Below are 15197 nucleotides of genomic sequence, written 5' to 3' on the forward strand. Positions count from 1 at the left end.
TGTGGGAGGAGCTTCACTGATTATGTGACTGCTGTGGGAGGAGCTTCACTGATGATGAATTACAGTGGGAGGAGCTTCACTGATGATGTGACTGCAGGGGGAGGAGCTTCACTGATGATGTGACTGATATGGGAGGAGCTTCACTGATGATGAATTACAGTGTGTGAGCTGTTCTAGCAAAATCAAAAATATATCAGTTTGTTTTTATGCTCATGGACAACAGAATATAAATAGTGTAGAATCGTCCATGTATAAACAATGGTTAGAAAAACAATTATAAGCATAAACAGAGGTAAATCTACAGATGTGTCTCCAACAAATCCCCTCAGTCTGTTGACACCAATGAAATGAGCTTTAAGTGTCAATTTACAGGAGATCTGAAGACATCAGCATAATAAATGAGGTGAAAACAGGAACTATTGTCATGAAATAAAGAGTGTTTTCAGCAGATCTGTTCATATTGATGAGCCTCAGACTATCAACACTCATTCAACAAGCCATTCAGGATCATCAGCAGATCATCTCACTTTATTCTGAGTGTTTGCTGTTAGAAACACATTATTTGAGTCAGGATAGGCAAGGCAAGGCAAGGCAAGGCAAGTTTATTTATATAGCACATTTCATACACAATGGCAATTCAAAGTGCTTTACATAGAAGAAATTAAAATAATAGAAAGAAATCAGAATAGTTAAAACAGTTTAGAAGAATACAAAATAAAATACAGTACAAACAGTCGGACGAACAGTGGCACAGTGCTCATTCAGTAAATGCATAGCTAAACAGATGTGTTTTGAGTCTGGATTTGAATGTGACTACAGTAGGAGCACATCTGATCTCCTCTGGAAGCTGGTTCCAGCTGCGGCTGGCATAATAGCTAAAAGCGGACTCGCCATGCTTAGAGTGAACCCTTGGTATTTCTAGCTGATATGATCCTAATGATCTGAGTGATCTGTTGGGTTTATATTCAGTGAGCATATCTGCAATGTATTGAGGTCCTAGGCCATTGAATGATTTATATACCAGTAATAATGCTTTAAAATCAATCCTAAATTTAACTGGGAGCCAGTGTAAAGACCTGAGGACTGGTGTGATATGTTCATATTTTCTGGTTCTGCTCAGAATCCTGGCGGCAGCGTTCTGTATGAGCTGCAACTGTCTTATGGTCTTTTTGGGAAGGCCAGTGAGGAGTCCATTACAATAATCCACCCTGCTGGTGATGAAAGCATGAACAAGTTTCTCTAAGTCTTGTCTGGAAACAAAGCATCTTATTCTTGCTATATTTTTCAGATGATAGTATGCTGATTTAGTTATTGCTTTGACATGACTACTGAAACTAAGGTCTGACTCTAGTGTCACACCAAGATTCCTGACTTGATGTTTAGTTGTTTGACCCCTAGAGTGAAGGTATGCGTTCACCTTGAGAACTTCATCTTTGTTTCCAAACGCAATGACTTCAGTTTTGTCTTTGTTTAACTGAAGAAAGTTTTGACACATCCAACTGTTGACTTCATCAATGCATTGGCACAGGGAGTCAATGGGGCTGTAATCGTTAGGCGATAGGGCTAAGTAGAGCTGTGTGTCGTCTGCATAGCTGTGGTAAGCAATTTGGTTCTTTCTCATTATTTGGCTCATTGGGAGCATATACAGGTTGAACAGGAGTGGTGCAAGAATTGAGCCTTGAGGGACTCCGCATGTCATGGATGTCCACTCAGACTTATGGTCTCCTATACTCACATAATAACCTCTCCCATCTAAGTATGACCTGAACCATTTTAGGACTATCCCAGAAAGCCCCACCCAGTTTTCCAGCCTGTCCAGAAGTATGTTGTGATCGACAGTGTCAAATGCAGCACTGAGGTCGAGTAGCACCAGCACTGATAATTTGCCTGAGTCAGTATTTAAGCGAATATCGTTTATTATCTTTATGAGCGCTGTCTCTGTGCTGTGGTGCGGTCGGAAACCAGATTGAAAATTGTCAAAGTATCCATTCGAGCATAAGAATTTGTTCAGCTGATTGAAGACAACTTTTTCAATGACCTTGCCTATGAAGGGAAGATTTGAGATCGGTCTATAGTTGCTTAATATGGTCTTATCCAGATTGCTCTTTTTCAGGAGGGGCTTGACAACTGCAGTTTTTAGGGAGTTTGGAAAACTCCCAGAGAGAAGTGAAGCATTTACCACTTCTAGAAGATCTGTTTCTAAACTGTTTAACACACTTTTGAAAAACGATGTGGGAAGTGTGTCAAGAGCGCAGGTTGATGTTTTAAGGTGCTGTACGGTTTCTTCCAAAATTTTGCCATCAATTTCTTTGAAATCAGACATAGTAACTACTTTCTCAGGTGGTTTGATCTGTCTGACCCCAGCGCAACTCAAGGATGTGCTGATCACCTTTCTGATATTATTGATTTTCTCAGAGAAGAAAGAAGCAAACTCACTGCACTTGCTGTCTGAGAGCATTTCACTGGGAATCTGGCTTGGGGGGTTTGTCAGTCTCTCTACAGTAGCAAAAAGAGTGTGTGTGTTGTTTAAATTGCTGTTTATAATATTTGAGAAGAAAGTCTGTCTAGCTTTGCCTAGTTCCATATTGAAAGCATGAAGGCTGTCTTTGTAGATGTTATAATGGACTACAAGTTTTGTCTTCCGCCACATGCGCTCTACTTTTCTGCATTGTCTTTTCATATTTTGCACTGCTGTTGAGTTTCTCCAAGGTGCCTTTTGTCTGCCACTCTTCTTCCTGACTTTAACAGGAGCAATATCATCAATTACACCTTTAACTTTTGAGTTAAAAGAATCAAGGAGAAAATCAACAGAGTCAGCAGATATGCTTGGTGTTAAGGATATAGCCTTCATAAATAGGACACTAGTGTTCTCATTTAAGCATCTCTTCTTGACAGACACAGATCTAGCTTCAGTGGCAGGAGAGATCAATATATCAAAGAAAATACAGAAATGATCAGACAGTGCTACATCCTTAATAACAATCGATGAAATGTTTAGACCCTTACTGATAAGTAAATCTAGAGTGTGTCCACGATTGTGTGTGGGTCCATGTACATGCTGAGTCAGATCAAAAGTTTTTAAAACAGTTTTGATTTCTTTTGCCATATTGTTTTCTGCATTATCTATATGGATGTTAAAATCTCCAGTAATGGCAAAACAGTCAAACTCTGAGGTAATTGTTGATAACAGTTCTGTAAAGTCCTCAGCAAAGGCTGGAGAGTATTTTGGAGGCCTGTAAATAATGAAAAGTAAAATGCGTGGAGCACCTTTTAACACAATACCCAGATATTCGAAAGACAAGTAATTCCCAAATGATATTTGCTTACATTGATAGATATCTTTAAAAAGAGCAGCTAGACCCCCACCTCTCTTAACAGCTCTGCAGACACTCATAAAAGTAAAGTTAGGAGGGGCTGTTTCATTGAGGATTGTTGCACTGCAGCTGTGTTCTAGCCAGGTTTCATTTAGAAGCATAAAATCCAGGTTGTTTGTGGTTATTAAGTCGTTGACTAGAAGTGATTTATTTTTAAGTGAGCGAATGTTTAAAAGAGCTAACTTAACAGACTTACTTTTCCCCACAGCAATATTAGTTTGACGTGTAATAGGCACCAGATTAGTTGGGTTTGCTGTACGGCTATTGAAGGCCTTAGACTTTCTATCTTGTATTAGAACAGCAATAGAGAAAGATACAGGCACACTGGGTTCCCGCTTGTTTTGTAAACATTTGAGAAAGTTACTGTTATCAAAACGGGGACCCGACACATATCACTGAGAGCTGGTATCAGTTGTTTTTGGTTCACCTCGAGCAGAAGGAGGAGGGTGTGGGCCCTGGCGTTGTGGCAGAGGCCGAAGAGCTCTCACAGGAGGAGGGGGAGGGCGAGCTGGGCCCGCAGGCTTTGGTGGTAGTGGTGCCTGTCTTTTTTTAGTTGGTATCTGGGGGCTTGCAGCAAAAGAGTGGGATAGTCTGGTTCCAGCATGCACCAGTTCTTCCATTTTCTGTGAGAAGCAGAGTAGTGGCGTTGCAGGGGAGAGGGAGAAAGTGTCTGGTGAGAGGGGCTGTTTCTCTGGTGTTATAGGAGGCTGTAATATGCTGTCCTGGCTTCCCTGGCTGTTTTCCAGGAAGTCGTCCTTGGGTGCTGGATCTTCAAGCAGTTCTGATATGGCTGTCTGTGGTGAGCTCTGTGTGCAGGGCTCAGCTGAGATTGTGTCCGTGAGCAGAGGTTGTTGTGGCGGAGTGGTGTTATCATGTCCATTTTGCTGCTGAAGTGAAGTCCCGTGGTCATTCATACTGTGTCCAGGTGTGTGTGTGCCGTTCAGATTGAGTGGATTGGCACAAACCGCAGAAGGATGATTTAGGGAGAAGTAGATATTGTCCTTTAACACTCTTGAACCAAGTTTGTTTGGGTGATGGCCGTCCCGATGAAACAGTTGTCGTTGACTCCAGAAAAGATTGAAATTGTCAATGAAGTTCACTGCTTTTATATTGCAGGTTTTTTGCAGCCATGTATTTAGCCCAAGCAACCGTGAAAACCTGTTTGTTCCTCTTGCTGGGAGAGGTCCACTGATGAATGTTTGAACTTTCAGTCTTTTAAGTGTTTCAAAAAGTTCATTGAAATCCTTCTTAAGGAGTTCTGACTGCTCTTTATGAATATCATTCTTCCCCACATGTATGATGAGTCGATTAGCAGTCTTATGTTTCATCAGAATGTTCTGAAGTTCCCTGTTTACATCAGAAGTTGTTGCTTGTGGAAGGCAGCACGTAGTTGTATCCCTGCTGCTAATGTTTCTGATTATGGAGTCCCCCACTATCAGAGTCCTGGGCTCGGCTGCGCTCTGAGCTGAGTGCCGCTGTCTGCTCGACCTTGAGCGCCAGTTAGCACCAGTGTTAGCTACTGGCCCATTCAGTCTGTGTTCGATCACATTCATCACATTTGTGGATTCCTCATTTACATTCATTAGTACTTCAAATCTGTTCTCAAGATGTATAGGCGGTGGTAGGAGGCCAGTGTTTGCAATCCTTGTCAGAGCTGTATCTGGGGTAGAGGATGCTACTGCGGTAATATGTGATGCTCGTGACAATCTGATGTCTCGAGTGCCTTTGGGTTTAGCTCCCTGTTTGTGCCATCGATTAGTAAGTCGATCGGCTTGTTTCTCTACCTGTCGAGGAGTACTAGTTTCATGGGACTCACCGGTATGCTGTGGGTGTCCATGACGAAGCTCTGTTGTGTGCTCCGTCTGGTTTGGTGGTCCCGTAAGTAACTTTGTTTCTAGAACTGCAATCCTTTGTAAAAGTCTGTGGCAGTTAGTGCAGCAAGTAGATTCCAGAAGAGGCATTTTCTCTTATCCTTGTAGGCAGTTGTGTTTTCCTTTCCCGGTATGTAAGCTGGTCGGGTAAAAGAATTCTCAGTTTTTGTAGTAATCCAAACTTTGTCGTATGAGCACTGTGCTGATTTGCTGAAGTTAAAATTAGGTGATAAAAGGAAATAAAATAAAGGAAATCAAATATAGAAAAAATAGGAGATAAAATGTAAGCGATAGAGCAAAACGCGGAGCAGTAAGCAAGAGCGTCCGAACAGTAGCTGAGCAGGAAGTGTGTTCAAGACATTATGTTATCAATACATAATAAAAGTCTGTAAAACAACTCTATTGAAAGACAATACTGTTATTTTTCACAATATGACATGGATAATACATAAATAATACAAAACAAACACTGTTGATACTCATAGTTAGGTAAAGTTAGGCTTTTTTTTTTTGTTGCCAATCTGCAAAAAAATGTCTTACCAATAGCTTTTTTTACCATGTGTTCCTATAGGTGTCTAGTAGCACCTCCCAATTTATCCACGGCCAAATCCTCGGGGAAACGCCTGGAGAGGCAATCAAAGTCGGGGTGCCCAGACGGCTTGGAAAAAATAATTACCGTACTTTTTTTTTTCAATAAAAAAACCTTTTGAGATGTCTAACTAGGGGTTTTTAGGGGTGCTGAATCTATCCCAGCCATTAGTTTTGAGTAAAAATGACTCCAAGTCCATACAAAAACCACATAAAAAAATGGTTTTATTGAACAATTACAAAACAAAACTTACTAAATCAGTTTAAGATTTAACAAACCTCATCCAACTCCCCTAAATGGGTGGGCTTTTGATAAATGGCATTATGGTTTTGAAATTTTAGTTCAAAATCCTGGTTATAGTGTTTCAGCAATCGAGAAAAACTGTAAAAAGACTGTTTTTATTAAAACACAGTACCTTGACTTCTCCAGTAGGGGAAGTATGTTTGCAATATACTTTTGGTCCATTTCACATTCTCCTTTAATACAATTGCACTCTAGCTTATACTGGGAGTCCACCCGACTTTTTCAGTCTTTTACAATTAGAATGTGATTGAGCAGGCCAAATCTCACTCATTGCGGAGTTAGTTTTGAGCACAAACGATTGAGTTGTCAGGGTTTTAATGTCATAATTGGTATCATACAGGGCTGTACAGTGCAACATATTTGTCGCACATGCTACAAAAGAAATCAGTCTGTGCTGACAACTTTCAGGCTACTGGTGCTACAAATCTTTTAACCTCTGTAGCACCAGTGCTACGTGCAAAACAAGTTAACGTACAACCCTGTCAAAGCGACCATAGAACGGACCGGTTAAGGTAAAATCAAACATGTTTGATTCAGTCTGACGCAGTCGTAATTGTACATACCTCATCTAAACTATGTAAAATCCTGCCAGTCCTTTCCTTTGTCATGCCATCCTTATTCCATATTATCTGTACAATGCCTGTCCAGCTGCTGTAAGAATTTTGTCTCCAAGGGCACTGTCGTGATTCTCATGAACTCGGCACTGATCTAAAAAATGAAAACAGCAGAAAATACAAAGTTTGGGATTAAAAATTGACAAAACTATTTAAGTTGGTGACGAAAGCTGTAATCAAATTACAGTTATGAATACCAAATGAATAACAGTTAACATAGTTTTGCACCAAAACTGACCTCTTCCATTTGAAAAAGTGCTGGCCACCTCTCCACAACATTTGCAATTCTCGCCAGCTCATGCACTATTTCTTGCCTCCGGTACCCAAACGTCTTGGCCATCTTCTCTTTAACAGTTTGCCTGTTATTTCTTATCTGAAGTTCAGACAAAAGAGAAACTCTTTCCAGTTCCAGGCTTTTCTGGTGTCTCACCATTTGGTAAGGGTGGGAAATAGTTTGACTCTGCTCTTCTAGGCCTCTTTAAATTCTTTTAGGGTAGGAGTCCTCCCGAGATTTGGATTTAAAAGAATTCAGGAAGAGCTCAGCTGATGCACCATGTGCCTTAAGTAGAGTGCGGTAGTTTGCAATCTTAACCCTGATTCTTTGTTACCAGTCACAACCCTCCCCAAAGGGCCCTTGTTGAGTTAAGGAGGGGTGTTTTCTAATCAACGCATCTGCAACATCTTTGCAGTCGGAACCGGCTTTGTAGCTGTAAATTGCCTCAGCTACAGTAGCTTTTCTAAAATGTCTGAAAGCATTTTGGTGCCAACTGTAAGTGTAGTTTGGCTGTTTGCAAACTCAAAGTTTGCCCTCTGCAATTGACACTCAGTTTCGTACGAAAAGAGTGGGATTTGGAAGGCCTTTGGCCACTGCTCTTTTCTTAAACAGTCTTTGTGGCTAGGCAGAGCAGTGTCATTTCAGCAATTCAGTTACTTAATTAATTTTTTTTAAAGGTTTTTATTTTGTATTATTGAGGTTTTATCCTGTTATATCATGAAAAATAACAGTATTGTCTTTCAATTGAGCAGTTTTACAGGCTTTTATCATGTATCCTGACTCAAATAATGTGTTTCTAACAGCAAACACTCAGAATAAAGTGAGATGATCTGCTGATGACCCTGAATGGCTTGTTGAATGAGTGTTGATAGTCTGAGGCTCATCAATATTAACAGATCTGCTGAAAACACTCTTTATTTCATGACAATAGTTCCTGTTTTCACCTCATTTATTATGCTGATGTCTTCAGATCTCCTGTAAATTGACGCTTAAAGCGACACTTAAATTGACACTTGGTGTCAGCAGACTGAGGGTATTTGTTGGCTACTATATACATTTATTTCTGTATTTATGTTTTCATGTTTTCCTTGCTGTTTTTTTTACCACTTTTCTAGAGACCGTTATTTTAATGAAGAAATATAATAATGTTAGAATTAGAAATACAAAATTGTGAATTAGCATCAGTTGCTTTACCATAGATAGACAGATTTATATAAACGCTTAAATGTGTGCTTACATGGGTCAAAGACAAATATTGCTAAAAACCTTTTCAGGCATATTACATTTTTAATAATTTAATATATAAAAAAAATGAGTATGATCACTTAATCTTTTATATATTTCAATATATAAAAGTAAAGGTCGGAATAACAATGTTGTTTCATTTTTACATAAATATATCTCTAAGTTGAATGATGATAAAACAGTATTTCACCCATTTTTTGACATTTTGTTTTCACAAAAGTTATTTGAAACATTACAGTTCTCTTAGAACTTAGCAATTGTGAAAAACTGTAAAATAGACACTTTACTTGCATTTAATGGGTTTTCTGTGTTTATAAAAAACAATTTGATTTAAAATTTAAAACTTGACATCAGGTATTTGATCTTATTAAAACAAACTCAGTTACTGATTTATTTTAGATTTTGGCAGATCAGCTCCTCCCACTAAAATTTACCATAATTGAAGCCCCTCCCATGTCAATCACATCATCAGGGAAGCTCCTCCCACTGTAATTCTCCAATAAATGCTGTAAATTCCCATCAGCTACAAGTGAAGACGAGCATCAGAGCATCAGGAAGAGTCTGCAAAGACTGAGTTTATTAAAGAGGACAGTGAGAACATGAGTGATCCAGAACCCTGCAGAATGAAACACACTGAAGATTCTGAAGAACAAAGAGGTTGGTGTTTATTCTTCATTCATTCATGATGCTGAAGAACATTCATGTTAGAAACATTCAAGCACTTCATCACTTTTAGATCATCTCAGGAGCTGTGAGAGTTTCATTTACTATAATAAATAAACTTTTTGGTTTACAACAAATGGTCAGTAAAGCGAGGTTTGAGAAATGTTCATATTGAGTGTCAACATCAGGTCAACCTGAATAATATTATAGCCTTTTTATTTCACATTTATATCACTATTTTCTGCAACCATGTTACCAAAATGTCGGAGATTTCTCAATATAGTTTTATAACATTGTGTTTTTTGATATGTATGTATGTATGTATGTATGTATGTATGTATGTATCTAGCAGTGTGTTGTGCATGTCATGTTCCTCCGGGTCTCTGAAAGGTTGTGTAAGGGTCAGTCTGCTGTATATCATGTTGAGATGTGCTGGTCTCTCCAGTCTCTAGTTCTCTGCGTCTGTTATTAGACACATGTTGCTTTGTACAGTCTCACAACACCTGCTCTCTTAGATTAAGGTCTTACCGGACGTAAGTTAATGTCATAGGCTTTATTCACACCCCATTTTACATTTCTTTAATAATTGACATATTATTCTTAAAATCCTTCCTAAACCAGACAACTCAAGAATAATCAAAACACTATTGTGACTATATTTCATTTTATTCGAATATTATCTACCACTCACTTCAGTGTCCCATATGTGTTTTTCCTTTAATTCTAATGATTGATATCATTCCTTCTAATATTACTGTCCAATGTCTGATTCAAACATGCCCATCCTGCATATATGCTTGGACTCATTCCTTCAAAATACTTTACAGTCCAGAACTTACTCAAATTGAACAATTCTTCATCCTCTGCCAAATTACCAATAAAATCTCATGTCATTTTATATGCTTGTTATGGCAGATCTTTTGTCTTATATAATACTCAAGTCAAGTCAAGTCAAGTATATTTATATAGCGCTTTTCACAATACAGATTGCATCAAAGCAGCTTCGCAGCATTAAACCAAAATAACACAACAAGGTTTGTTTCTAGTGTAAATTTATTGATTGATAAAATTAAATTGAGCAAGCCAAAGGCAACAGTGGCAAGGAACCGAAAACTCCATCAAGTGACCTAATGGAGAAATAAAAACCTTGGGAGAACCCAGGCTCAGTCGGGGGCCAGTTCTCCTCTGGCGTTTATGAACTATAGGCCAGATTGTAGTTTGAACAGTAAGATTTAAAATGTTATATGAATGCCTGGCTGAAGAGATGCGTCTTTAATCTAGTTTTAAACTGGGAGAGCGAGTCTGAGCAACGAACAGTATCAGGAAGGCTATTCCAGAGTTTTGGAGCCAAATGTGAAAATGCTCTCCCTCCTTTGGTGGATCTGGATATCCTAGGTATGACCAAAAGCCTTGAATTTATTGATCTTAAAGAGCGCGATGGATTATAGGGTGATAGAAGATCCGTTAAATAGACTGGAGCTAAGCTGTTTAGGGCTTTATAAGTCAGTAGCAATACCTTATAATTAATACGGAACTTTATAGGTAGCCAATGTAGTGATGATAAAATTGGTGTTATATGATCATATTTTCTTGATCTAGTAAGAACTCTAGTGGCTGCATTTTGGACTAACTGTAGCTTGTTTAATGAGGATGCAGGACAACCAGCTAATAAAGCATTACATACTCAATACTCAGCAATACTCTGGAATTTCTTTAGGAATCTCCCAGGTAATTATTACTTCATTGTTTTTACTTCATCTCATCAAGACTAAAGGTACAGGATAATATTTGACCCATTCTGTATTATTTACTGTACTCTTACTATAATGCCCTAATTATGAGCCTTTTATCAGACCCTTGATTTTACATCTTCCAGCACATCACACACTCTAAACTGTATTATCGTCTGATCAGTTGCTGTATTTTTCTCCGTTATCTCTCTATCTTTGAGTCTTAATTTCATTTCATCTGAAAATTTTAGCCTTAAACATTCATCTTTGTACTTGTTTTTTCATTATAGTTATTTTCACATTTCCAATTTCCTACACGTTCAGCCTCTCCAGTTCATCTCTCCAGCTTTTCAAGTCTGATTTCGAACTTGATTGCTTAATTCTCTTAATATCTTACTACATATTATATGTAATTTCCAATTGTATTTCATTTAGCACTCTCATACGATTGTCATCTAGACATTCTTCCCAAAACTTATCTGTTTTAGTACTAACTTAATAAAACTTATTTTTTCTTTACTGAATACTTTTCACCTCCTGAAGTTACTTCAGCTTTGTATTGGATTCACTATAATATTTAAAAATAGGAATTGGATTTCTTAATGTCTGCAAAGTTTCATATAACGTATACTTTTCTCTTGTACTCCTCGCAATCTTCATTTAATGTCTTACATTTAAAAAAAAAAAATCCAACCTATCAATGATAATTCATTAGGTTCTAAATCAATTGTTTTTTTCTTTTAGATCCTCCACATCAATCTCTTTCTCTATCACAAAAGTTACATCCATTTTGTAGCCAGGCTCTATATGTCTCACCTTTTTTCCACAGTGTCTTGATTTTTTTATAGTCAAATTGTTATAAAAAATTTGACTAAAACCCAGAACACCATCATGACTACTGCTATGTTTATCAATGTTACCACAACACTTGACTTAAACAAGCCTTTCTCTTGTCATTGTGTTATTCTGGGACACACTGTTAGTCCAACATCTCGATTCAGACTCTATCTCCTGAAAGATATAACTCTCCGTAAGACATCTCTTAGTCATCAATCATTCGGCTCCTTCTTAAACTCTTCAGTATTTGCTTCTGAAGTTCCAAGTTCTTGTTTTCTGTGTTAGAAGATTTTTCTCTTTAAACTGGGCTTTATTCCCCTTCTAAAACTCCACTAACACATATTCCCCTTCCGTTAAGGGTTTTCTTAATTCATATACTTACGGTGTAAGATATCCAAGCCATTGCCAACAAATTTACATTATTTGTTTACAGCCTCATTTGCTTGCTCTGCCATGTCCAGTCTCGTTTCATATTTAGCTTTGTATCATATATGACGGATGTTATTGAACACTTTTACTCACGTTCAACTTTGCTTATTTTATTCTCTTTAACCTCGCTGTGTCCAGAGACACACTATCAGTAGTTTTATTACCCCATAAATCTGCATTCTCTCTCTCTCTCTCTCTCTCTCTCTCTCTCTCTCTCTCTCTCTCTCTCTCTCTCTCTCTCTCTCTCTCTCTCTCTCTCTCTCTCTCTCTCTTACACACACACACGCTAGAATGAGTTTGTTCTGCTCCATCCTAGGATCTTTGACGCAGTTATCACAAATAGGCAATTATTTATTTATATAGCACATTTCATACACAATGGCAATTCAAAGTGCTTTACATAAAAGAAATTAAAATAATAACAAGAAATAAGAATATTTAAAACAGTTAAGAAGAATAAAAAAAATAAAATACAGTACAATACAAACAGTCGGACGAACATTGGCACAGTGCTCATTCATTAAATGCATAGCTAAACAGAAGTGTTTTGAGTCTGGATTTGAAAGTGACTACTGTAGGAGCACATCTGATCTCCTCTGGAAGCTGGTTCCAGCTGCGGCTGGCATAATAGCTAAAAGCAGACTCGCCGTGCTTTGAGTGAACCCTTGGTATTTCTAGCTGATATGATCCTAATGATCTGAGTGATCTGTTGGGTTTATATTCAGTGAGCATATCTGCAATGTATTGAGGTCCTAGGCCATTGAATGATTTATATACCAGTAATAATACTTTAAAGTCAATCCTAAATTTAACTGGGAGCCAGTGTAAAGACCTGAGGACTGGTGTGATATGTTCATATGTGCTGGTCCTGCTCAGCGTTCTGTATGAGCTGCAACTGTCTTATGTTTTTTTGGGAAGGCCAGTGAGGAGTCCATTACAATAATCCACCCTGCTGGTGATGAAAGCATGCACAAGTTTCTCTAAGTCTTGTCTGGAAACAAAGCATCTAATTCTTGCAATATTTTTCAGATGATAGTATGCTGATTTAGTTATTGCTTTGACATGACTACTGAAACTAAGGTTTGACTCTAGTGACACACCAAGATTCCTGACTTGATGTTTAGTTGTTTGACCCCTAGAGTGAAGGTATGCGTTCACCTTGAGAACTTCATCTTTGTTTCCAAACGCAATGACTTCAGTTTTGTCTTTGTTTAACTGAAGAAAGTTTTGACACATCCAACTGTTGACTTCATCAATGCATTGGCACAGGGAGTCAATGGGGCTGTAATCGTTAGGCGATAGGGCTAAGTAGAGCTGTGTGTCGTCTGCATAGCTGTGGTAAGCAATTTGGTTCTTTCTCATTATTTGGCTCATTGGGAGCATGTACAGGTTGAACAGGAGTGGCGCAAGAATTGAGCCTTGAGGGACTCCGCATGTCATGGATGTCCACTCAGACTTATGATCTCCTATACTCACATAATAACCTCTCCCATCTAAGTATGACCTGAACCATTTTAGGACTATCCCAGAAAGCCCCACCCAGTTTTCCAGCCTGTCCAGAAGTATGTTATGATCGACAGTGTCAAATGCAGCACTGAGGTCGAGTAGCACCAGCACTGATAATTTGCCTGAATCAGTATTTAAGTGAATATCGTTTATTATCTTTATGAGTGCTGTCTCTGTGCTGTGGTGCGGTCGGAAACCAGATTGAAAATGGTCAAAGTATCCATTCAACCATAAGAATTTGTTCAGCTGATTGAAGACAACTTTTTCAATGATCTTGCCTATGAAAGGAAGATTTGAGATTGGTCTATAGTTGCTTAATACGGTCTTATCCAGATTGCTCTTTTTCAGGAGGGGCTTGACAACTGCAGTTTTCAGGGAGTTTGGAAAACTCCCAGAGAGAAGTGAGACATTTACCACTTCTAGAAGATCTGCTTCTAAACTGTTTAACACACTTTTGAAAAATGATGTGGGAAGTGTGTCAAGAGCGCATGTTGATGTTTTAAGGTGCTGTACAGTTTCTTCCAAAATTTTGCCATCAATTTCTTTGAAATCAGACATAGTTCTGTCAGGTCCATTAAGTCAAGAACACACAGACAATAAAATAATTTAATAATTTTTATTGAATAGATTGCAAACAGGTTGATGTTCCTGAATTGAAATTTGGCGGTATGGCTCTGTTCAGGGAGTCCTCTGACCTTTCATGAGCACCATGAAATAGCTGAGAGTCAGAGGACAGCAGCAGCAGCATTAGAGAACTCTCACACAGTTTAGGACTGTGAGAGCTAAAATATCCCCCTGTGAACAGAGCAGGCAACATGACATAAAGCAAATGCCACGTTATGCATAAGGAGGAGCTGGGGAGGTGGCGGGCAGCAGTGAGAGCAGCAAGCATGTATGAGCAAACTGAATGTGCTTTAAATAGGGCACCTTGTTTGAGCTTGGCCATTGAGCAGCAAGGGGAGTTAACGAGCTAATGCAGCTCAGCTGGAGCAGATCAGCTGGTGGGACAGTGTTGAAGCAATAGCATTAGCAGCGTCTTGACTACCTGGCCTGACAGAACTGACGCTGACGCTCAATTAACTACTTTCTCAGGTGGTTTGATCTGTCTGACCCCAGGGCAACTCAAGGATGTGCTGATCACCTTTCTGATATTATTGATTTTCTCAGAGAAGAAAGAGGCAAACTCACTGCACTTGTTGTCTGAGAGCATTTCACTGGGAATCTGGTTTGGGGGGTTTGTCAGTCTCTCTACAGTAGCAAAAAGAGTGCGTGTGTTGTTTAAATTACTGTTTATAATATTCGAGAAGAAAGTCTGTCTAGCTTTGCCTAGTTCCATATTAAAAGCATGGATGCTGTCTTTGTAGATCTTATAATGGACTACAAGTTTTGTCTTCCGCCACATGCGCTCTGCTTTTCTGCATTGTCTTTTCATATTTTGCACTGCTGTTGAGTTTCTCCAAGGTGCTTTTTGTCTGCCACTCTTCTTCCTGACTTTAACAGGGGCAATATCATCAATCACACTTTTAACTTTTGAGTTAAAAGAATCAAGGAGAAAATCAGCAGAGTCAGCAGATATGCTTGGTGTTAAGGATATAGCCTTCATAAATAGTACACTAGTGTTCTCATTTAAGCATCTCTTCTTGACAGACACAGATCTAGCTTCAGTGGCAGGAGAGATCAATATATCAAAGAAAATACAGAAATGATCAGACAGTGCTACATCCTTAATAACAATCGATGAAATGTTTAGACCCTTACTGAT

General features: G+C 38.6%; 2 protein-coding genes across 3 annotated transcripts in view; both read left to right on the forward strand.

The window, feature by feature from the left end:
• Positions 1-15197, forward strand: part of LOC311287787 (uncharacterized protein) — a 449286-nt gene that overhangs the window by 203239 nt on the left and 230850 nt on the right. The window lies entirely within an intron of this gene.
• The window catches only part of LOC311287801 (uncharacterized protein), a 129817-nt gene continuing 123477 nt past the window's right edge, over positions 8858-15197 (forward strand). Inside the window, exon 1 of the mRNA XM_084404869.1 lies at positions 8858-8927. Coding sequence (XP_084260995.1) covers positions 8870-8927 — 58 coding nt within the window. The 5' untranslated portion in view covers positions 8858-8869. The remainder of the gene's footprint in view (positions 8928-15197) is intronic.

Source organism: Rutilus rutilus (assembly GCF_951802725.1).
Source record: "Rutilus rutilus genome assembly, chromosome: 1".
Classification (NCBI taxonomy): domain Eukaryota; kingdom Metazoa; phylum Chordata; class Actinopteri; order Cypriniformes; family Leuciscidae; genus Rutilus; species Rutilus rutilus.